The sequence below is a fragment of the Sinohyriopsis cumingii genome, chromosome 2 (genome assembly GCF_028554795.1).
Source record: "Sinohyriopsis cumingii isolate HCF-2022 chromosome 2, ASM2855479v2, whole genome shotgun sequence".
Taxonomy (NCBI): domain Eukaryota; kingdom Metazoa; phylum Mollusca; class Bivalvia; order Unionida; family Unionidae; genus Sinohyriopsis; species Sinohyriopsis cumingii.
In genome coordinates, this window is record NC_142962.1 from 124070082 (window position 1) to 124096871 (window position 26790).

At 35.6% G+C, this 26790-nt stretch overlaps 1 protein-coding gene across 1 annotated transcript in view; it reads left to right on the plus strand.

Annotated features, from left to right (window-relative positions):
• LOC149805747 (uncharacterized) overlaps positions 1–26790 on the plus strand; it is a 313385-nt gene that overhangs the window by 153990 nt on the left and 132605 nt on the right. The window contains exons 18-21 of the mRNA XM_089950417.1: positions 565–781; positions 10356–10576; positions 12844–13037; positions 22496–22591. Of these exons, the coding sequence (XP_089806543.1) occupies positions 565–781; positions 10356–10576; positions 12844–13037; positions 22496–22591 (728 nt within the window). The remainder of the gene's footprint in view (positions 1–564; positions 782–10355; positions 10577–12843; positions 13038–22495; positions 22592–26790) is intronic.

Genomic DNA, 26790 nt, shown 5'->3' on the forward strand with positions numbered 1-26790 from the left:
ATCTGTGCATATTTATGAGTTTTAGCAGTAACAAGATCTGTGCATATGTATGAGCTTTATTAGTAACAAGATCTGTGCATATTTATGAGTTTTAGTAGTAACAAGATCTGTGCATATCTATGAGTTTTAGTAGGAGCAAGATCTGTGCATATTTATGAGTTTTAGCAGTAACAAGATCTGTGCATATTAATGATTTTTAGTAGGAGCAAGATCTGTGTGTATTTATGAGTTTTAATAGTAACAAGATCTGTGCATATTTATGAGTTTTAGTAGGAGCAAGATCTGTGCATATTTATGAGGTAATCTAATGTGACAGGAAACCTAGGTATGTGTTGTTGCAGTTGGATTTGACTTATAAGTGAGTATTTATGGTAAATCAGAATGGTATCAGACTTTCTACAGACATCTAAATGTCATATTTTCTCAATGTTGACAGTTAAAGATTCATTGATAATGACTGAAAGAATATTACAGTCCTATTTCTCTCCTGTTCAGTTATAGAGAATTGGCCGTCTATAACCAAAATCATCAAAAGTTGCTATGATTTCTTTTTTTTGTCCTCAGTTGTAGAGAATATTCCAAATGACTCGGGTTCGAATATGACAGCTCTTTACATCGGGCTTCCCATTTTTGTGCTGGTGATTTTAATGGCATTCTTCATTAAGGCAGCACATACGAAGCGTAAGTTTCGGAATCTAGAACAAAGACTAGCAGAAGTTGAAGAGGAGGAAGAGGATGGCTTCTACAACCATTACACTTCCATGTTACCAGGCCCACAAGAGTAAGTGCATGGGTTCAGTTTCAGTTAGATGTACCTTAACTGTAGTTTGTATTTTTTTAATTATAGATCAGTTTTCCTTCACTTTATTGAATCTTATTATAATTGCGAATTCTTGTACAGGGTTTTAAATAAGCAGTAGAAAGCAGTAAATTTGCTCTTCCTCTTTTTTAAGATTTCTACCTGCATTTGAAACTGGTAAAGAAACTTTGCTGTCAAGAATTAAATGGAGGAATTTTGGTGTTTTCAGCACAGCAGTGCAAGTAGTTTTATAGTGTCAAGGCAACTGACATAATGTGCCTTACCCATGGATACACTACTTCATGTTGCAAAAATTGTTTGTTGAAATGTATTGATATTGATGCGAATTTGTCACAGTTGGGAACTTTTTTCAGACCTGGTGCTGATATTTATTCACACATTGATTACTTGTCTTGTGCAGATGAACACTTATGATTTATTATTTCCAGACATTTTGTCATTCTTGTCTTTTAGAAAACTGATAGGCGATGTCAGTGAAGTGTGTAAAATGCAGAAGAGTTAAGGTATCTGAGGACATGCATAGGACCTGCGTTGCTGAAATCAAAATGCTCATATACCACTGTCTGCAGTATTTGTGCATCATGGTTGGAAAGCACAGTACTTAGGCAACAAGAACTAAAGACAAAAGTAAGATACAGCTAGTCCAGAGATTCAATGCAACATACAAAGTTTGTGTATGAAAACCAGCATTTGATAGTCACCCCAATCAGAAGTGATGCATCCACAGAAACTGTTACATTGGGTTAGCTGCAAAAGGAAGAACAAGGGGTTGAAGAGTTGCCAAAGATTGCTTGGAACTTAGTAGAAACAGTCCTTCCTTTTCTAGGCTACCTTGTGATGTTTTACTCTGATCTGACAGAATACCCAGTGAGCATAACCCTCAGAGTGAGTTCAGGGATAACCTTGACAACTTTCCAAGTGCCAATCCTAAATGGAGCTTATGGAATAAAGTTTTAAAGTGGCTGTAAAGGAATCTACAGAGTTCTGCCAATTTTTTTGTCAGCTGTAAGTCAGGCCTGTAAGTTCAAGGCTTCAGCAGATTTGGAAGATGAAGAAGATAACAGCCATCCTTCTGTCTTCTTTCACAGTCAGTGAAGGTTAAATAAATCTCAGACTAGCTGATTTATAAATATGGGACCAGGCATTTACAAGGCATTCTTTTCTGAAAGCCAGCTATCAGTGTCATTCCCGCCATGCTGGTATTGCACACATTCACCAACATTCAGCACTGAGCTGCCAGCATTGGACAAAAGCACTGAATATTGTGGGAGTCTGTAGTGCCTTTCCAATGTTTTATCTGGTGAACAAGAATGTATTGCATGCTGCCTCCAAGTTAGTATGAGACATAATCCCTACCTCTTACATTATTGATTTGGATTTGCAAGAAATTTTCAACTCAACGAAATTGCAGGTAGTGATTCTGTGGGAATAACTGACCACATAGCCATGGGCTGCACATCACACATTGGCAGATGTGGGAGGTCGTGGGTTCAATCCCTGGCCAAGTCATAACAAGGACTTATATAAATGTACTAACAGCTGCCTCGCTAGGTGCTCAGCATTAAGAGGTTAGTGTTAGGACTGCTCAGCCTGGTGTCAGGATAATGTGACTGGGTGGGACAACATGCTACATGTCTGCAGCATAATGCTCCAGTGCTAGACATCACTATAAACTACCACAATGCAGACATTGTAGCGATATGACTGAAAATTTGCTAAAGCTATGTTAAAAATCCAAATCACACACACACACAATGGCTAATGTCTTGACAGTTGTGACTAACCTGGATCTTATGAGACAAGATGCCTACATGCGTTTATCCACCCATAAACCACATTATGCCCTTCTATCATCAGTTACTGGAACACCATTGGTAGAAAATTGTATGAATTAAACAAGCAGGATTACAAGATCTGCCTCTTCAGCTTGCTTGCTGCCTATACCTAAATTCAAGCCAAACCAGTCATAGATGCAATAAAACGATGATTGCTGACAAAAGGAGAAGAGGCAGAATAACAAAAGCAACATTTTTGTCATCCATTCAACATTTGCAGAAACATGCCTCTCTGTTCCAAATGCAGTTAGTAATGAGGAAAGGATATGGTAATTTTTCTTGCTTAAGATTCCTAACATCCAGTGATTACATGCCGTGCCTGCAGACAGCCTTCTGATGGGAACCATACTGCTTCATTTTTGCAGCGTGTAGATCAACCTGTTTCCTGAGAATGATTGGGTGATCCAAGTTGTTTCAGAGCAACTATGGATTTCATTTATCCAACCAACTCCCCTTTCAATTTCCCATTCCATGATGGACATGCTGTCTGATCTGGAGAAGAGAGGAATTTTACAGAGGGCTATGAAGATAGTTGACCTCTTCAGGACTTGTAATTCATTCTGTTTTTTAGCCAATGTGAATTTCAGACCAGTCATAGACCTCCACCAGCTCATTAGGAATAAAGCCACACACAGGTTCAAAATGGAGATGGCAAGATCAGTCCAGCATTTGGTCAAAAGTGGATGAATTTGTGATCAGTTTAAACTTAACCAATGCATACTTTCACTTCCCAATACATACATGTACAAACAAGCCACTTCAGTTTGGTTTCCAATGAGTCATTTTCAAATTTTGCAATCTGCCTCTCTTCTTCAATATCAGCCTATGGACTTTTACAAAAATCATCATCTGTGTCATCTCTCTCTCTCTTCCAGGCAGCCTCATCAGCAATAATTGTATCATATCTTGACAACATCATCCAAAACCACACATTAAGTTTTATCTTTGGTCAATGTTTATCTTTTTGAATCAGTTAGTGTTTCTGATCAAATGTGACAAGATGGACCTCCAATATTTGGTCAATCTGGGAATATAACAACCTTGTTTGCCTGCTTCAGTTGCATACATCACATATTACTGTGCTCACTGAGTCAGTTTCTGACAGGAAGTGGATCTTGTGAAGAGACATTTTGCAACTCTGATCTGCTCAGTACATTGGTCGATTTCATGCACCTTTATACATGCCCTTTGCAAATGTCCTGGCTGCCCCAAATGATGCTCTTTTTCTGATCTACTTGACAAAAAATTGTGATATCAAATGAAGTGATGTTTTCCTGTTTCAGTGGCACAGCAAACTGTGGCTCACAGTAGATATTCCTCTGTAAAACAAACAACTAAGAATTATGATCTGCATGGAACCTAGCTTGTACAATTGATGAGCCATTTGCTGCCCAGCTTCACCAAAGTCAATGGTGAATAAGGGTCAGGAGAGTTACCTCTCCATAACAACATCTAGAAATAAAGACCATGGTAATTAGCTTCATTTCTGGAAGGACCAATTATATGGAAAGGTAGTCTTCATTATGATGAATGATTCTGTGATGGTGGCCTACCTGCTCAAATGTGGGTGGGTGGTGTGGGTGGATAAAATCACCATATATTTGTGTTCTGGTTCTGGTTTTCTTCACTGGTGTGTACAGAAAAATATAATGACCCAGGTATTCTGGACAGGTTTAATGTCATTGCCAATTCATAGTCAAGAATGGGTCAGACCTATCACAAAGATTGGACCATCAACCCATTAATCGTTCACCAGATTTATGCACTTTTGGGCTACCCAATAATTGATCCATTTATGATGTTGAAGGACACAAGCTACCCACCTTCATGGCACCAGTCCAGACCAAGAGAGATGGGTCACGGATAAATTCACAGTCAGTTTAGAGGGATTTGTGAGCTATGCCTTCCCTTAACCCATCTCTTGTTTTGGTACTGAAACTAATTAAAAACATGAGGGGCCACAAATTCAAAGTGATTCTGAAAACTCCTCTCAGGTGGATCAGAGTTCTGGCTGAACAATCTGCTTTATCTGATAATATTCCTGGGAAAATTCCCCAAGGCCCATCCTGCTTAAACATCCAAGGTTGTAGATGTTTCATTCATGCCTGGACATCCTGCTCCTTCCTGTCTGGCTCTTGTCAAGAAAGCCATGCAAAGAAAAGAATTCAAGCCTTTGGTTATGGAATTTCATAAGGCCCTCCACTTGCATGGTGTGCAAGGAGAAAGGCAGTTTTAACAGACTGCTGCAGACGGGATATGTCTTGCTGCTGGTCCATAGTAAACCAGCTGGGCCTTGTACACAGCCCAGATAAACCAGAGCTGGTATCATCTCAGGATTTTGTAAATGTGGGGATGAATTTCCGTATGAACAAGGGTTAGTCTATGTCAAATAGGACAAAGTAGACATAATCCTGGTCATGTTGGAGGCTTTGAAAGCCCAGACTTCATTGTCAGACCACCTATACCTATCCTTTCTGAGGACCTTGAACTCTGCAACAGACCTGGTTCGCCTTGGAAGAATGTACTTTTGCCCTCTCCAGGTTCTTCTTGTGGTAAACTGAGAACTACACAGTTCATATTCTCTGGGACCAGATTTTCACTGCCACTTTAGTTGGTGGGCAAGTTGGGATCATTTTAATAATATAGTTCCCATGCATGTTCCTGACACCATTCCTGTTTGTTCATGAATATGTCAGATTCAGAGTGTGGTGCTCACATGGAGTCAGAAGGGATAGTTCTTCTGGACTTGTGGTTCCAGGAAGAAGCTACCCTGCACATAAACAATTTGAACATGAGTGTGATATTCATAACCCTACAGGGGTGCATTGGCAAAGTAAAGAGTCCAACAACATGGCAGTAATATACCTTAGGTGACAAAGAGGCACACATGTCCCCATTTTTTTTGTGTGGAAGTTTGGAATCACCTCCACTAAGCAAGCTTGGAAAGGATTATCCTCCAAATTTGTCACATTCCAGGCAAGAAGAATATTTTCACAGACATTCTGTCTAGGATAGGCATGGTGGTTCTCATGGACAGACCAAGGAGGAGGCCTTTGGTAGACTTGTTTGCAATAAGGCTAAACAACCAGCCTCCCTTGTAGATCTGCCCAGTCTCAAACCAGAAGACCTGGGCGTTGGACACTTTCAGCCTGAATTGGTATTGTCTGTTCACTAAGGACTTTCAACCATTCAGAATGATTCTTAGTGTTCCACAAAGTCAGGGCCTCTGTTGCTCAGCTTATTTTGTGGACCTAATGATGTTCTCAACCTGAGAACCATAGTAGCTCATTTAATTGAGTATTTACAATCCAAGGGTTACTAATTCAGTACCTGCCAAGGCCAACCCAGGTCAGCTGCCCTGTGTGTCCATGGGAAACGCCCTTGGTTGTCAGTTCCTCAGCATGGTATAGCCAATAAGGAGTTAAAGTGCTCTTAAAACAAGGCCTCTACTTCACCTGCTGCTTGACCAATTCAGGACTTTGCCCTATAAGAGGGACCTTTTGTCACAACACAGGGGTAACAGCAAGATCTTCTACCCACACATGTAATCTCTAAGCCAGGATAAGGTTTGAGCAAAATTGCCAAGTGAATCATTCAGGCTAGAAGGTGCTCTGTGTCCAAGGCCTGTGATGCCAAGTTGAGAATATTTTGCAATTGGGGCAGTAGGAAATATGTTCCTCAGTGAGTGTAGTGCTGATTTTCTTCTGTTCCTTTTTGAAAAGAGAAAATGCTCAGCTTTTACTATTAAGGGCTATAGGTAACCCTGTCCAGCACACTCAACTATCAAAAGGCCTGGCAGTTGGTTCAGATTCTCATATTTCCATCCTTATCAGGTAATTTGAGCTGCAGAGACTGGCATCACTCACTAATAGAATCCCCCATAGAAATCCCTGGTCCCAGTTGTGTCTGTGCTGAGGGATGATTAAAATCGACCCTTATGTCTAGTTGGTATCATACAATTCTGTATGACAACTTCTAAGGGAGAAGAAAGGGTAGAATGTATCTTTAAGCATCCCTTAAAGGGCTTTGCTGATATTTCAGTATCCACTATGTCTAGGTGGATTGTCCATGTACTGTCAGTGAACTTATATCATCATTAATGTGTCAAGGCATTCTTTAGTCATGTCGGTGCATAGATATGTTTTCATTCTTCTTAACATGGAAAACAATCTTTCACTTGTGGCATTAGCAGCTGGCGTTACTAAAATCAACTTCAGCACAGTTGCAACTTCTGAAAAGAGTCTGAGAAAGGCTGGTTTCATCCCTTGTACCATTTCAACAATGTTATGGACTGTGAGTCTATTCACATCCTTAACTTCACTTTTGATGAGCATTGACTGTAGCTGTATTGGAAGGTTGTCAACATCATAGTTGTAGAAGGTAATGACATAGTCCTTATCATCAATGAATGTTGCATCATTGGTTGCACATTTCAGAAGCATGTCTTGAAGATGCTGGTGAGACTGATACCCTGGCTGATCAAATCTGTCTTGCACATGACTATGTCAGATCAATTGACTCAAAGTATTTCTGCCAGTACAGATCTTTCTCCACTGTGGGGTATTCATTAGGCACATCTCCAGTCTCAAAATGTTTTGGTATCTTTCAGTGGTATGGCAAGGAAGGTTCATTGACATCCAAGTTATCAAGTTATCAAGTTTCCCAGTAGCAGTGTCCCAGAATTTCTTGTAAACATCATCGTTTCTCATTGTGTTCAATGTCATGGTGGTGAGCTGTGCGAGTCCCTGACCTTCAGAAGTTTACATGTCTTTGTGTTGTAGTGTTTTAACTTAGATTGTCAGTATGATGAAGTATTTCATAACCAATGCTTGCACCAACCAGGCAGTCAAAGTTGCTCTTTTCGATTTGCACACCGAGTATGTAGGCATGTGTGTCATAGTCCTTTACCATTTCAAGCAAGTTTTCCACAGAGACTGAAGCACACTGTAGTTAGCCAACACACTGCACAAGCTTTCAGCTCTTATCATCCACCATATGGGACACAGTAGATGGAATCCCAGTGTGTCTGGGCTCATTTAATTTTTCCATACTTAAACCTAAGTATCTCTTCTAGCCAAGTACTTAATTAATTTTGACATCTTGTAACAAGTTCCTGATTAATTTTGGACCCTTTATGGTGTCACCAGTGGCAAGGTTCAGAGCATGGATGTAACAATGGGCATATATAGCCCTTTACTCCTTCTTTGATAATGTTTGTGGCCACTCCTTTATTCTACCCTGACAAGTTGCTAGCCCCATCATTGCATTGTCCTCGGTTTATTCAGTTATATGATCATCGTCACTAGCATATCTTCAGTGATACTGGTCAAAGTCGTGGCATTGATGGAGGAAACCATACACTGGCTGTTTTCCAATATCAACCATAATCACCAAGGTGACAAATAACATGTCATATTTATGCATATTTCCTGTTTATTTGTACCAGGTAAATAGTGGCTTTTAAGCGTAGATTTTTATCTTGCCAAATTATTGGGGCTGCAAATGTCACCCCAGTTCTGGTGTTTTGACAGTCACACACTACCTTCTCAGCTTTCATTCTTTGGCACACCAGGCTCATGACATGGGAAGGAGAATGGGTCTGTCTTCTCCCAGTCAAGACATTTCTAAAACATTCTGGAATCTTTATCTATGAGAGGATAAACTGCTATTATATGGGTGAGGGTAATTCCATCCCATAATAGGTAAGCTATGCATTAGTGACAAGAAAGCATTTCATCAGGAAAGCTTTTGACATGGTGGATCATGAAATTCTTTTGAAGAAACTGAAAATCTACCAATGTGATGAAAAGGAGATAGATGGTTTACTTCATACTTAAGTGAGAAAATACAACATGTTTACATAAATAATGCTCTGTCTGAACCTGAAACAATTAGATATGGGGTACCACAAGGCTCAATTCTAGGCCCATTACTATATATTTTATTTATTAATGACCTACCACTTTTACTAAGAGACTCAATATCATCTACAGATTTCTATGCAGATGACACAACATTGTCAGACATCCAAAACACAAAGCGTGAACTAGAAATTTCTTTACAGAATGCCCTAAACAAACTGGAAAGCTGGTGCACATGCAATGGCATGGTGGTAAATACTGGTAAAACTAAAATATTACTTATCTCAACATGGCAATAAAGGACAAATCTTGATAGTGATGAACTATGTCTGACATGGAAGGATAAAAACTTGCGAATGGTCTGTCATGATAGACTACTTGGTGTTCTGGTAGATAATAACCTATCATGGACTGAACATATCAAACATATCATAAAAAGGTCAATTCAGGTTTATAGCTTCTTAGTAGGTTAAGACATTTTCTCCCTGAAAGATACAGAAAACTATTTTATAACAGTTACATACAACCCTTTTTAGACTACTATAATACAGTATTGGGTAATTCAAATGATAACAACATAGCAAAGCTGGCACACCTTCAAAAAAGAGCAGATGGGCTAATATCAATCCAGAAAGAAAGCAAGGAAAATTTAGCTGGTAAGTTAAAAAATATTACCTATTAAAGACCAAATCTGTTTAAGAAAAGCCAAATTAATGTTCAGGGTATCCCGTAATAGTGCTCCTGAATATTTACAATCACTATTCCAGTATAGGCTACCTGGTAATACTCCCCACCTGTGATCCATGTCTACCAAACAGTATAAAATTCCCAAACCAAATAAGGAATTATTCCACACAAAAATTCCAATACTCAGGAACTTTCCTCTGGAATAGTATTCCAATTGAGATTAGAAATGCCCACCCTATGTCATTCTTCCAAACCCAATATATCCAGTGGCTTCAGAGATGCAGCTAAAATAAATTCCTTTGTATGAGGGCCTCAAGGTATATTAGTTCTTAGCCAATTGTGTTACCCTCTTTAAATAAGGTCATTATCATTATTATTATTATTATTCAACTTAAATGTATCCCGCCCCCAACAAACTACATTTTATTTAACAAGCATCTCTTTGATTTACCTAACTCTATATGAATTTGATTTTTACATATTAGCCTAGACCACTACGGTGGCCTAGTGGTTAGAGTGTCTGCCTTGGATGTGGGAGGTCATGGCTTCGATCCTTGGCTGAGTCATACCAAAGACTTACAAAAATGGTACTAACAGCTGCCTTGCTTGGCGCTCAGCATTAAGAGGTTAGTGTTAGGACTGGTCGGCCTGGTGTCAGGATGATGTGACTGGGTGGGACATCATGCTACATGTCTGCGACATGATGCCCCAGTGCTAGACATCACTATAAACTGCCATACTGCAGATATCATTGTGATATGACTGAAAAATTGTTAAAGCTACATTAAAAAATCCAAATTTCAAAATCACATATTAGCCTAACGGGTTCTTCCACAGTAGTGCTCAAAACACAAAATCACCCTTGCAGTATGGTGATAGTTTTTATATGAGTATGACTGTTTACTGTTGACATAGGCTACAGGTTATTGTTATATTTTGTGGTATCTAGAAGTGTATCTAGAACTCTTGATTTCCTTAAGATTGTTGAAAATCATGTATTTGCAAAGATGTCCATGTCAAGTAGTTGGGGAGTAAAGAAAATCATGTTTTTCTTACGACACATATTCTGGGAGGTACACAAAGATTTTGCCATAGTTAGCATTTTCCTTTATTTGCTACCCACAGACATGTTAGATTTTTTTTTCTTTCCAGACTTGATGCTGCCTCTCTGTTGACTCCCCCAGTGGTTGCAGACAAATGGGAGCTTCCTCACAGCTGTTTGCGCTGTGGAAGAGTTCTGGGCAGTGGTGCATTTGGACAGGTTCTTAAAGGCCGAATCAGCTGTAGCATAATTCGACACAGAGGGATCAAAATCCCTGATGATCTCATACCAAAAGGGACACACTTCCCCGTGGCCATAAAAATTGTACATGGTATGGGTTAATTTATTTTAGTGCATCTGTCATTTTTTTGTCCCCACTGCAATAGCAGAAATGGGCATATAACTTTGCTGCTGTCCTTCCATATGACTTTTAGTCCATACAGCCACCGGAATCCATTTAGTAATAAATGATTGGACTTTGAACAATCAAAAAACATTATACACTTTATCATAGTCATTAGATTTTCAGGCCATTACAGCATTTTTTAAAGTTTTTTTTAATTTATTTCTGAATTCAGATGTATACTTTTTTTTTTCACAAAAATCTTGTAAGCATAATAAAGCAGATTTCAAAATGTAAGTATTTTTTACATTTTCAAGTTATGTCCAAAACAGCTAGCTCAAGATGTGACACCAGCAGGAAGCAACTGAAAATCAGTCCATTTTTCAATAGAGAATAAAGTATTCTGATTTGTTGCAGAGAAAATTCTAGCAGTTTGAAATTTAAATGACCATGGGATGTACATCTATATATATACTGAACTATAAATGTACTTTATCTTTCCTTACATAATATTTCAATTATTGTTTTAAAATTTAATTCAGACACATAATGATCTGAAACAAAATGATTAAATATTCTTCTTCTCTGTGCATATTTTCAATGGAATTATTATGGATTCTAATAAAGTACGGATGCAATGAGATAAGGCGGTGAGTACATGACTGTGTTGATGCTTTAACTATTCAAGTTATTCATGTAGCTACACATGGACCAAGTAAAATATTATGTATGCAATCTCTGTTTTCACTACAGGTGTATTTCTTATTTAATATGCATTGATTTAAAATGGTTACTGTGTCAGTGAAGTTCATAGTTTTTCACCCACTTCTATTACCACAAACCCCCCAGGACCCTTTTTCTTTTTGTGTGCATCATTTTCTTCACCTAACAGACTTTGCTGATTAAAGGAGGATATTGTACATAGCACAGTGACATTTGCTGGACCCACCCATCATGCAGGGGTTTCACTATTATTTATTTAGTACTTGGTCATGATTAATAATAATCACATGGTTTGCTGATAATGTCCACTGTTTGTCAGGTCAAGCCAAAATTTGCAACTGTCAGGATTCATGCATGGGTTTGGGGCCCTGGGTAGCCAAGTGCCTTTACAGATCACTGACATCTCACTTCTATCTGGGTTCGAGTCTCAGACTTGGCCAACATGGGTATGTGAGAAAGCTGGTTCCTACCTGGATTTTTTGGGGTTCTTCCTCTGCCAGATATATTGGCCACCCTGTATAGATTATCAGTGTGCTGACAAATGTCATTAAACTCAAAACAAGAAAAGAAACAACTTTTGGATTAAAAATCTTACCTTCTGTTCAAGAAATTTAAATGCCAGACAAATGATTTATGAACCCTAAAACTGTAAACGTCATTTGTACTGATTTGCTAAAGTAAATACTAACATAAGTCAGTACCCAACACATTTAGCTTCCATGCCTATCATATAAGGGAACATACAAGAGAACTGAGAACTGATAATCCCAAATTATAGTCCTGGTTTTAAAAAACAAAAATACCACATTCAACATTATATTTGCACATCAGCAAACACCCACACACCCACTTTTTGTTTATCAAAATGGATAAATGCATTCTTGCCAGTGGACATGTCCCTTGATCCCAGCATGCTCATGAGGTGAAAGCAACTGCTAAAGTTGACCTTGATAACATAAATTTGATGGTACATACCACCATGATTGCCTTGTGCCTCAACAAAATCAATCTCATAAATGGATCTTACATGTGTTTTACTAAGTGCAAGTATATTGGTAGAAAGAGAATAAACCTCAAAAGTGAAGAGTTTCAAACACAGATGAAGGAAACTAATTCATGAATTTTATACCTGCTTTGACATTAGTTGCTTTAATGCTTTTGGAAACATTTTGTCCCAGTGCTTGGTGATGTAGTGAATGGATCAATACAGGGTAGTGTAGGGGTTGGGGAGGGGCTGTTTTATCCCCCTTTGTTTTCAGCTTAAAATAGTACACTTTCAAGTGAAAATCAGAGAAAGTTCAAGATCTAACCAGTGGACCAATCCTTTTTAAACCCCACTAAAAAATCTGATTTCACCCTTGGAATGGTTGTGTTCATTTCTTATCAAAAGGGGGTATACCTTTGCTCTAAGATTGTGGGATGTGCATATGATTGATGTATTATCAAAATGGTACACAGGACAAGCATAAAGAGTTAAATTCTTTTGTGAGACATGCATTGAAGAAAATTCTCTTATTTTTTTTATATTTCAGAAAATACAGATCAGCAGTATGTGAATGATTTTCTGAAGGAAATCAAAATGATGAAAGACATTGGTTACCATAGAAACATAGTCAGCATGATTGGATGCTGTACTCTGCGTGAGCCATACTGCCTGGTAGTTGAGCATGTGCCATATGGTGACCTTCTCTCATATCTCTGTAAAATCAGGGCAATACTGCGCCAGGTTTGAAATTCTATTTGTTTTATATCTCCATACTGTAGTTTTCTTTTACAAATCTAGGTAGAGTTACTTGTATGTCATTGCTGTAAATGTATTCACTGAGAGTAAATTACAATGCTTTTGTACAGATCTCCCTCATTATAACACTATCCATGGGAGTCATAGAGCAAATTGCAGTGTTTTTGTACAGGTCTACATCATTATAATACTGTTGGTGTGAGTCATTGAGTATATTGCCTTATAGTATACTGTCTTATAATGAAGTACTTCATACATATAATTTTACTATGATCTAATGAAAAGGCATAACAAAATTATCCCCCATCTCTCAAAGTGAAAACACCTGGGGGATTTCTGTCTTTCTGTGATGAAATAGCTTCATTTTAGTCCCTTAATAGCTTTAACATAGGAATTGAAGTAATGTAGTACAATTGTTTGCAACAGGACGTCAAAAGCCTAATGTCAGAATAAAGTTATAATATAGAAGGATACAAAGAAAATTAGAATCTTGAATTATACAGCTCTGCCTTGATAACACAGTCCCTGAAAACTTTTGAATCCATTTACACATATAATGTGGGGTCAGGTATGGATCCCATTTTGTACTAGAAAATTCAAAAAATTTGACTCCTGTTTATTGAATGCAAAGAAAATAACACTCAAATATGGTAACTGAAACCTTGATATATTGCTCATTTTATATCGTCTATAATATTATATAATACCTGGAAATTTAAATCAACATTATGAAACTCTCGGCTTTTATTAAGAAGTCAGAGATGCTGTTAAATTTTCTTTACAAATAAACATTCATAGTACTCTGTAAAAAAACAATATTCAATGAAATTACAATCAATGAAAATGTCACTAATGTCGATTGGAGACAGCACTTGAAGAAATAAATACCAATTAAATCAGTTTTGTCAAGTGAAATTCATGTTTTAGTTCTGTCTTTTAGTTCATTTTATGGTAAGTGTAATCATCATAAATGCAATGTGCCCTTTTTGTATTCCAACATGAAATATGGCAATCTGCCATAGTCTGAAAGCCTTTCTGTGAGAACCCAATAAAGTACTAACCTTGGTTTGATATTGGACCTATAGAAGTATATTGTTGTACTGAAGTAAAGGCAGGTCTGCTTTATATTGTCACATTAATTATGTCTTTATATAATCCCATTAATTATGTCTTTATATTATCCCATTAATTATGTCTTTATATTATCCCATTAATTATGTCTTTTGTATCAAATAAGGGGAAGGAATAAAAGAAAAATTAAAAGCAGACCTGACAACCCTTACAATTTTGCCATAAGTCTTATGAAAGTGACCTTAAAAATATGGAATTAAGGAATAAAGGTACAAATTATGAAAATACAATTATTTGTGGTACAGTCCAGATACTGTCTTTATTTGTTTGACTTGGACCTGGGTTTAATACAGTTAGATTGGTCAGGGAACCAGACTAACTTTTCCAGAGACAATTTAAATTCCACAATATTTTGTGATGCAAAATGTCTGCATATCACAATGCTACTTTTTTTTTTTAATGGCATCCAACAAGTGACATGTCAGAATAAAAGGGACAATAAACCTTTCAAAACATTTTAATAATACAGTAGAATAAAAGGGAATATTCAGACTCTTGGTGGAAAAGTCAGGAAGGGCTACAGTTATATTTAATGAACATCATGTATTGTTCTGCATGTGTCACACAGTGGGAAAGATGCTTGCCATTGCCATGGACAACATGAATTTTTTTTAAAGGATTAAGTCAGGCTGAGAGGTTCAAGAAGTCATAGAGCTCTGTAGGGTTTGGAAATGCAGTTGGTGAAACTGTCCTTGAGGTATTTAAGATTTCATGAAAACTTTACAAACCCGAGTGGCCGAGTGGTCTAAAGTGCTGTCCATCACAGATCACTGCCATCTCACCTTTATCTGCATGGGTTCGAGTCTTGGGCTCACCAATGTGGATATGTGAGGAAGCTTGCCGGTAGCTTCTCGAGGGTTGGTGGTTCTTTCCGGGCATTTTCCAGGGTTCTTCCTCCACCATTAATGCTGGCTGCCTTGTATAGCCTATCTTGTGCTGAAAAATGGCATTAAACCTTATAACAACAACAACAAACTTTTGAGTTGAAAACATTGTTTTTCATCACTGCATCAGTCTTAAATCATACTTATGTACATTAAAATGCACATTTTTCAGCTTGACAATAGGAATGAATGATATTTTGTTACACCTTACTGAAAAGGGGTCCAGCTTAAGGAAAAATTGGCTGCTTTACCGAGAAGGTCATCTTAGAGTTGGCATGTCTGCAAAAAGCATGCAAATCTTACCTGCATAAAAGTTATTGGCCTCAGTTGTGTCACATCAGCTTTTTTCAATTGATCAGTCACCAATTGTGATCACAGATAGCAAGGCAACCAATCAAAATGAATACTTTGTCAAATAAAAAGCTTTGTTTTACAGATATGGTTCATTGTGGTGAAATGAGTTTCAGAGTTCACAGTTAACATAAAACTCCTAAATTGGCAGAGATTTCCTCAAGAATATGAAGAAGCTCACTACTACATGCAACAAAATCATGGCATTAGTATTTTGCTAATAGAACAAAAACAAATTTAGTTTTCATGTTGACATTTGTTTCATGAAATTAATGTCTCTAGTTTTTGAAAAAAGGAATCTTTACAACAGAAAGAAGTGACATAATATACAATGTTTTCTGTACAACAGAAATAAAGTGACATAATATACAGTGTTTTCTGTACAACAGAAATAAAGTGACATAATATACAATGTTTTCTGTACAACAGAAATAAAGTGACATAATATACAATGTTTTCTGTACAACAGAAATAAAGTGACATAATATGCAATGTTTTCTGTACAACAGAAATAAAGTGACATAATATACAATGTTTTCTGTACAACAGAAAGAAGTGACATAATATACAATGTTTTCTGTACAACAGAAATAAAGTGACATAATATACAATGTTTTCTGTACAACAGAAATAAAGTGACATAATATACAGTGTTTTCTGTACAACAGAAATAAAGTGACATAATATACAGTGTTTTCTGTACAACAGAAATAAAGTGACATAATATACAATGTTTTCTGTACAACAGAAATAAAGTGACATAATATACAATGTTTTCTGTACAACAGAAATAAAGTGACATAATATACAATGTTTTCTGTACAACAGAAAGAAGTGACATAATATACAATGTTTTCTGTACAACAGAAATAAAGTGACATAATATACAGTGTTTTCTGTACAACATAAATAAAGTGACATAATATACAATGTTTTCTGTACAACAGAAATAAAGTGACATAATATACAATGTTTTCTGTACAACAGAAATAAAGTGACATAATATACAATGTTTTCTGTACAACAGAAAGAAGTGACATAATATACAATGTTTTCTGTACAACAGAAATAAAGTGACATAATATACAATGTTTTCTGTACAACAGAAAGAAGTGACATAATATACAATGTTTTCTGTACAACAGAAATAAAGTGACATAATATACAATGTTTTCATGTACACATGAAGTTTCTTGAAACCAGTTAGAATAATGGTAATGATCATTCAGGTGTTGAAAAGAAAGGTAATTTATACACAAAAACCACTTATTGACAATTATTTCCAATACCATTATAAAACGAGTGTTCAGCCATTATACAGCTCATTTGCTCCACCCCCACAGGCAATTATTTTAAAGTGCAGCAGGGATAGCATCACTTCTTATTTTTTGAAGGTCCTTCTTCAACTTGTGTCATCACTGACGTTTTAGGTCCCTGCTTTGCATGAGTTACGAAGGGAGAAGTGAAGTATAATTATATTTTTACTGGTATTAGCTCAAAAGCCTTTAGCGCATATTGAGTGGTACTGCATATACTCGCATATAAGCCCATTTGTGTATAAGCCAACCCCCAAACTGATCAGGTATAAACACTAAAATGTGCATGACCTGCATATAAGCTGACCCACAACTCTGAGACAATTCAAGATGCATGAGGTAAGTTCTAAATGCATTTATTTAGGCAAATTTATATCTAAAAAATATACATGTATAATTATCTCGAGGTTGGCATGCATGATTATTAAAATGAAATGGTATAAACTTGTTTGAAAAGTAATTTATTTAATTTCCTGTTTTCCTATTGTTTCTGCCTAATTTAGGTTTGTGCATAATTTGATGGAATGATGACAAGAATTTAGCAATCGCTTTGATATTGTAAATACTAACTCATTAAAATGTAATCTCAGTATGGCAACACAATGAACATCAATACGGTTTGATTCAATGCTCACAATTAGGCTACTGAATGTATTTACATGATGGTGCCACCACATGTACATTGTAGGTTTGATTACGTGCTGAATTAAGTATATCCCTTGGAGTCGAATCATGGGCACCATTTTGCTAAACTTTAATGATATCTCTAAAATACAATAATGAAGTTTCAGAAATAATACTTCAAAAATTATGCTAATACCGTAAAAGCTGAGTTGCAGTTTGCTTTGACCTTACACCATACCTGTCAATTTTCACTTTGGGAGGGAAAATAAATCCTGATTTTGGGGGTGCTCCACACCTACCTCCTGATTTCATATCTTCCGATTTTTGTAGAGAACTCCCAATTATTACATTATGTCTTTGATTTTCATTTCTTCTAAACAAGAAAAGTCCTACATGTTCTGTTGCATCACCTGTGAATTATCGTTGTGACAAAATAATTACTTTACAAAAAGAATTCACTTCTTCACTAAATAGAATGTTATGTTTAAACATTATTCACGTAAATTAATGATTTTTTTTACCTCTACAATAAAAAATAAAAAAAATAAACCAGAACAAAAAAATAAACCACAACAGTAAAACCATCCAGATGCAATTTCAATGCCAAGAATGATCACTATGACTGCTGTAACTCCATATGATATAGGGGGTTTCACGGTTAGTATCTCCCCTTGAAAACACCAGAGGGCATATCGGTGCAACTCACTTTCAGATAGTTCAATCAATTAAGATGGCAGATGTAGATCAATAAAATGTGACAGACCGCTCACATTATGCAAGCAGGATTGATATCTCACTATCTTAAAATAAAATTCTATCAATATTTGATTCATTTTTTAAAAATCTTTTATTTTTTCCCTACTAACTTGTGCTGCTCCCAGCTTTCAAATAAATATTATCTGCCCATTTCAGAACTTCCTTATCTTTCCATTACTACCATATGCTCTAGTTTGTATTATTTGATTGTGCAAAAGTGTATCACTGCATAAAAAGTTCTTGCAATTTATCTCGCTTGAAAAATAATGAAAATATGTTTATTTTGTACAGATTCAATCATAGCAGTTAATGGAGGTTGAATGACGAGAAAAAAATTATAACTTCTTAAGGTTTTTTTATTATCGATTTAGACTGTTGATTTTCTATTCATGTTCATTTTATTTTTCATGAAATAACTTGAGGTTTTTTTTAAATGCACAAATGTCAACCACGCTTGAACAGAATTTTAGAGTATACAGTTTGGAGAAATATGGATGTTAGACACACTATGCATGTATAGGACATTTTTGGCTCTCACCTATTTGTCTGTCTGTCTGTATGTCTGTCTTCTTTCATCTGGTGCATGGGTATGTATATCCTCGAATGAATGTGTGTTCATATATTACATATACATAATTCTGGTTAAAAACGAGTATAAACTGATGCTAAGTTAGAAAGAGTGACTGATAGATAAAGAAAACAAATATGAATATTTGTGAGTATCCATTTATGATTGACTTGTAGAGTATGTTCTTACAAGCAATCTCTTTTTTAAATCATACTGTTTGTAATTTTACATCCGGTCACGTGGATCAATTTTGATTTAAAAGGCGAACCAAAGTAATATGATGAAATCTGTGAAATAATTGGATCTTTAAAACTTACATATTTTGATGCAAGGAAAGTTAAACAGAATTAAACTAATTTTAAGAAGGCTGTTCTAGATGAATTTGCTGGTGGCAATCAGAAATGTTGTCTAAAGACCCCTGCAAATTTGAGTTATTACGTGTCAGCATAAGCAAAGAAAAATCATGCTGAAAGTTATTGTATGTACCATCCAATATTTGATGTTTCAAAAGTCCAAAAGAAAATGAAACAACAAAAACATCATTGGGCATGTTATTTAATCTGAATATTGATATTTACACCCAAATATGAATAAATATTCCATCTGCATTAATTACACTCATTTATCGTTATGATAGCTAATGTAATTTTTGCTTTGTTAAGTTCCTCTGAATACATTAAAATACTGTGTGTTCCATTTTTAAAAAAATGAAACTTTTCTGGTTTAAAATATTCAGCATTACAAATCAGGTGACATATTGAATTCGTGTTATAATTTTCTTATTGAACTTGTTATAGCTTTCTTAACACGTGTTATAAACGAACTATTAGCCTTGCTAAAATAACTGAGAAAGAAGGATATATCAACATATTAAAAATGCAAATTGTTGAGATTGTTTTTGTTAAAGTTAATATAACCAAAAATGTGCAATAAATGTTTAAAATCGGAGAGCAGAGTGAAATGTTTCTACAAATGTATCTGAAATTATGGATAATGAATTTATATTATCTGGTATGGACAGTGTATTTAATTTAATTGTTTGATATCATTTAAGTATGGAAAGTAAATATTATTTAATTATCTGATATAATGTAAGTATGGACACTGAATCTAATTTTCTGATTTAATGTCTATAATTATTCTCCTAGTATGAACAAAAGATGTTTGACATATATAATTGATTCATTGGTTTAACCATAATGATCTGTAGTACAGCTAAGATTCCTTTGTTGACTATGTTTCGCTAACCAACTGTAGAACAGCGAACTATCCAGAACTGGACATTTTTTGTGGGCATGCGCATTGGAGCTAAGGGAGGTAATTTTAGGCACAATGATCAGTAACTCCATTGCAACCATGAAACCCCCTATAGCACCATTCCCAGGAAAGAAATTTCCATGAGTTTACCTAGCATGTGTATACCGTATATACCAATGTTAATTACCATCGTTAAATTAAAAGGAATGAAAATAAATACCACACAGTGAACGTGTTCTCAAAAAACTAATTCAGAATACATGTTTTATAGTAAACTGTACCAAATGCTTTATGAGTTAACAATAAGGGAATAAGTTCAGATGTACAATGAGGGGAAAATACCATGAGACTGCCTATTTAGGTACCTTTAGTTAAAAAAAATTGGAATCCTTTATATGCCAATCAATTACTGGTGCCTGCATAACATACAATAGTGTACAACATGGTTTCTTTGATTATGATGGAGGGCCTGTTGTTTTCACAAATTATTGCATTGATAAGGATTAACTTTTAATTAGTTGCATTGGCTTTCTTGCTTGTTTATTTAAGACTAATCTTTAGCTATTTTGCAGTTTGACCACAGCTGACCAGAATATTAAAATAGGGCACGTTCTGGGGGAAAATAGTGTGTGTCACAGGGAGAAACTGCAAGTCTTTTTGAAGATTTCATGCATATTGGACCAGGAAGATCGATCAATATTTACCAAAAATAAGACTTTAAAAATGCCAGGAAAAACCTCCCAATTTTAGGTCCCAATCTCTATTTTTTTATTCAGTCTTCCTACTTGGCTCTTGAAAAGTTCATAAGTATGCCTAATACACCCTGTTTTACAAACCTATGGTAATCGTGCTAATACATAATATGGAATACAAGGCAATTGCACATCAATGTACTGGTATAGTTGCCTGTCAGAATTCCCTCTAACACAAGCCAGTTTCAGGGCTTTCATGATTAACTGGCCTTTACTGCTATCGCAAAACGAAAGACAAATTTGCTGACTATCAACACAGGAGATGCCGAAACAGCAAGCTTTACATTGTGTGGAAATTTATGATGTTTGTTCAGCCAAAACACAAAACTAAAATTAATTGATGTTGATCTTATTTGATCTATAATGAGAATTTTAGCCTTTATTATTACCACTCTTCATGAACATGTAAGTTATGATGGTTATATGCTTATGCTTATATCATTGAAAATGAGTAACTCATGAGCACGTGATTCAACATAAATGAAACAGCTATTAAGGACTAGCTGAAACGTTATCTGGAAGAATAGAATTTGGTCAAAACAATGAATAAGGCAAAATTTGCATCTATGTTTGGGAATAAGTAAGGATTTAAGTGATGCCATGCATGCTTTGCACTGTGTAATTACTGCACATTATAGTTCAGTCTGGTCTCCCAGGTAAACTCAACCGGCCTGTGAGTTATGAAGTCTGTATTTATCTTTATTTAATTTCTTGTTGGAGAAATCAGAAAATATGCACATGCAAATTAATAACAAAATCAATCATAGTACTTAATAACAGTTTAATAATTGTCGTGTCACCGAAATTTACTTTTTTACATGCCTATGTCTTAGGACATGGAAAAAATTATTGTTTCATGTCCAAAGATTTACAGCCATTATAGTAGTCAACAAAAAGACCTAAAAACTGTCAAATTCAGATATTGGCCCATGGATAAGTCAAGCCCCCCTTCTTCCGGGTCTTTATATTTTCCTAAATTAGTTGGCTTATATGTGAGTATATACAGTATATGGTTAGTCAGGTATGTGGTTAGTCAGATTTTAATGAATACTATTTAGTATATGTCAGATTGTTAAATTGTCTTACCGCTATTTTTTTTAAAACTGTGAATCTTCACAATATCAGAACACAGCCTAATGAGTTTGATTTGGTGCTTTAGAGCACAGCAACATGTGTGCATTATTTCGTGCAGGGGCAAACATGGTACGTAACTTGCCTAACAATACAACATGGTATCTGATCTGGGCTGATCCTATGGTAGGATTTGAACCTATGAGAGTGGGTTGGGAGTATAAAAAAATTGTCTTTAGCATGACATATGTTATTGGAGATATGTATACCTTTAGTGTTCGGACTGTTTTCAGTTTATTTTTGATAAAGTTCAGGGCCTTTTGGATCAGTTTCATGTTTTCACTTTGGAAGTTACTTGTAAGTTTCATAACTAAGGAACCATTCAAAATATCCAGGTGCAGTTTATCATGACCCCTGGCTAATAAACGTTGATGGGCCTTTATCTGGTTTCATCTCTTGTACCTTATTTTTGAGAGTGTTTTGGTTATTTTAAATCAATTTTCCAACTTTAATTACATTTTGTCTCCATGCATAATTATTTTTGACTCTCACTCTTTCCAGTTATTATTGTTTCAGGAGTTCCACTAGACTCACTGTGACTGAAATAACCTAAAGTGATAAAATGAGAAGAAACATAAATATCATGATGGCAGACAGGGAACATATAGAGTGCATTCATTCTGTAACATAGATATTTCATCCCTTTCAAAACTGCTACATATTTCTGTTTCAGAGAGAAGAGGAATGTGTTGGCTATATCAACCAGGATGTTGACTTATTTAGTCCCAAGGACTTACTGTCAGTCAGCAGGCAGATTACTGTTGGAATGGTAAGTCTCTTCAGGATGTAGACTATTTGAGTCCTAAGGACTTAGTCTCAGTCATCAGAGAGGTTGCTGTCAGTAACAGCCTTAACAAATGCAGAGCCGGATTTGGATCATTTTAGCGGGGCCCCCAGAATTTTAAGTAAGGGATTGGGTGTCTGTGACCACAGCATTTGGAAATAAACCTTTAAAAAAGTTTTATATGATATTGAACCTAAAATTTTCTTCCATCACTTTAAAATTACTTTCTCTCTGTAGATATATTTTTTTAAAATTATTAACACACGGGGCCTCTGTGACTGAGGGGCCCAATTAGGCCAAATTGCCCTAAGGCCGGCCGTGGCTACTGTTGGAAGAGTAAGTCTCTCCCAACATGATCTTCAGTCTATGTTTGTACAGTCTATGTTTGTATCACCTGGTTGAATTCAACCATAACTGATGGACAGTAACTCAAATCCTTATTTAATTCATGACGGGGCCCCGAGTGGCTGAGTGGTCTAAAGCATTGTCCGTGAAGGATCACAGCCATCTCACCTCTGTCTGCATGGGTTCGAGTCTCGGATTCAACCAATGTGGGTATGTGAGAAAGCTTGCCAGTAGCTTCTCATGGGTCAGTGGTTCTCTCCGGGGTTTTACCGGGTTCTTCCTCCACCATTAATACTGGCTGCCATGTATAGCTTATCGTGTGCTGAAAAATGGCGCTAAACCCTACAACAACAACAACAACATTTAATTCATGTGCCTCCTTGCTTTTTAGCAAATTGTTAATGCATAATATCATAATTGTTCTTAAATTTTATCAATTTTATTAAAGTGCTGTTTTTAATTATTTGGTAACATGTGCAGACTTGGCAATTTTTTTAATTTTATTTTTACATGTTCTATGTATACTTTAAATTTTTATTTTGTTACACTTGTTATAAATGCAAACATTGGGGTTAATCATAGATTGATTTAATTCCAGAAATATTGCTACAATATTGACCTATTTCATTATTCCAGATGTTTTATACAATACTTGCATATATATTTAAACATGTGACATAAACAATTCATATTGTTCAATTTATTATTTTAAATTGAAACTCCTCTTACATTTACCACTTAAAGGGAAATAACTAGCTTCCAAGTATTTTCTGCTGTTAATGTATTTACCTCTCTTGAATCTCTCTTCCCTCTTTTTCTCTCTTGAATATCATTATTTTAATTTTCCAAAATGTCCAAAATCTGAAAGGTGTATACCTAAGACTTCTTATTAAATTTAGTTTTAAGAAAGCACTTTGGTTTATGTCATTCATCTTCATTTATCTGTTTGAAAAATCATATTCCTGTCATAATTTCAATATACCAGTCTGTACAGTTTGACAAGATAATCAGAGATGTTAATAAATTCTGTATTATTGAATGTAATTATAGATGTCAACCATGTGCATTAATGCAAAATCCAAATCACTTGTCCTTTGGGTTCATTTTTGCCTTATGTTAATGAGTTGCAGGCTGTATGGAATATGAATAACTGTAATGATCATTGTTTCATTCAGCTGTTTGGTTAACTCAAACAAGTCAGTCCTTATTATGAAAACACAATACACTGCATATACTTTGGCTTTGACATATGACCAAAAAACAAATCCTATCATTAGAAATTAAATGTTCGGTGAAAAATGCAACTTGAGGAATGAAACTGACCAAAGTTGTCCAAATTTTCATGAAATTTTACCTCACAATGGTATGGAATAAATAAAGTTTTGATACAACAACATCAATAACACAGATGCAAAAAAGAAACAGTACTGATGTGTAATTCCTTAAATTATTACTATATGGTTGATTGCCATTTTGTTCATCCACCCACCCACTCTACTCCCAACACAGACATACAATCTTGAAATATAATGCTATCCTTGTTATAATGTGTTTGACAGTGATAGACCTCAACTGTAATGTGATAATGATGGAGAGCTGTTGTATCGTGTCTTTATAGTCAATAATTAATAGACCTCAAATGTAATGTGATAATGATGGAGAGCTTTTGTGTCATGTCCTTATAGTCAGTAATTAATGGACCTCAACTGTAATGTGATGATGATGGAGAGCTGTTGTGTCATGTCTTTATAGCCAGTAATTAATGGACATCAAATGTAATGTGATAATGATGGAGAGCTGTTGTATCACGTCTTTATAGTCAGTAATTAATAGACCTCAACTGTAATGTGATAATGATGGAGAGCTGTTGTATCGTGTCTTTATAGTCAATAATTAATAGACCTCAACTGTAATGTGATAATGATGGAGAGCTTTTGTGTCATGTCCTTATAGTCAGTAATTAATGGACCTCAACTGTAATGTGATAATGATGGAGAGCTGTTGTGTCATGTCTTTATAGCCAGTAATTAATGGACATCAAATGTAATGTGATAATGACGGAGAGCTGTTGTATCACGTCTTTATAGTCAGTAATTAATGGACCTCAACTGTAATGTGATGATGGAGAGCTGTTGTATCATGTCCTTATAGTCAGTAATTAATGGACCTCAACTGTAATGTGATAATGACGGAGAGCTGTTGTATCACGTCTTTATAGTCAGTAATTAATGGACCTCAACTGTAATGTGATGATGGAGAGCTGTTGTATCATGTCCTTATAGTCAGTAATTAATGGACCTCAAATGTAATGTGATAATGACGGAGAGCTGTTGTATCACGTCTTTATAGTCAGTAATTAATAGACCTCAACTGTAATGTGATAATGATGGAGAGCTTTTGTGTCATGCATTTATAGCCAGTAATTAATGGACCTCAAATGTAATGTGATAATGATGGAGAGCTGTTGTATCATGGCTTTATAGTCAGTAATTAATGGACCTCAAATGTAATGTGATAATGATGGAGAGCTGTTGTATCATGGCTTTATAGTCAGTAATTAATAGACCTCAACAGTAATGTGATGATGGAGAGCTGTTGTGTCATGTCTTTATAGTCAGTAATTAATGGACCTCAACTGTAATGTGATAATGATGGAGAGCTGTTGTATCACATCTTTATAGTCAGTAATTAATGGACCTCAACTGTAATGTGATAATGATGGAGAGCTGTTGTATCACATCTTTATAGTCAGTAATTAATGGACCTCAACTGTAATGTGATAATGATGGAGAGCTGTTGTATCACATCTTTATAGTCAGTAATTAATGGACCTCAACTGTAATGTGATAATGACGGAGAGCTGTTGTATCACGTCTTTATAGTCAGTAACTAATGGACCTCAACTGTAATGTGATGATGGAGAGCTGTTGTGTCATGTCTTTATAGTCAGTAATTAATAGACCTCAACTGTAATCTGATAATGATGGAGAGCTTTTGTGTCATGCATTTATAGCCAGTAATTAATGGACCTCAAATGTAATGTGATAATGATGGAGAGCTGTTGTATCATGGCTTTATAGTCAGTAATTAATAGACCTCAACAGTAATGTGATGATGGAGAGCTGTTGTGTCATGTCTTTATAGTCAGTAATTAATGGACCTCAAATGTAATGTGATAATGATGGAGAGCTGTTGTATCATGGCTTTATAGTCAGTAATTAATAGACCTCAACAGTAATGTGATGATGGAGAGCTGTTGTGTCATGTCTTTATAGTCAGTAATTAATGGACCTCAAATGTAATGTGATAATGATGGAGAGCTGTTGTATCATGTCTTTATAGTCAGTAATTAATAGACCTTAACTGTAATGTGATAATGGAGAGCTTTTGTGTCATGTCTTTATAGTCAGTAATTAATAGACCTTAACTGTAATGTGATAATGATGGAGAGCTGTTGTATCATGTCTTTATAGTCAGTAATTAATAGACCTTAACTGTAATGTGATAATGATGGAGAGCTTTTGTGTCATGGCTTTATAGTCAGTAATTAATGGACCTCAACTGTAATGTGATGATGATGGAGAGCTGTTGTATCATGGCTTTATAGTCAGTAATTAATGGACCTCAACTGTAATGTGATGATGGAGAGCTGTTGTGTCATGTCTTTATAGTCAGTAATTAATGGACCTCACATGTAATATGATAATGATGGAGAGCTGTTGTATCATGTCTTTATAGTCAGTAATTAATGGACCTCAAATGTAATGTGATAACAATGGAGAGCTGTTGTATCAAGTCTTTATAGTCAGTAATTAATGGACCTCAGCTGTAATGTGATA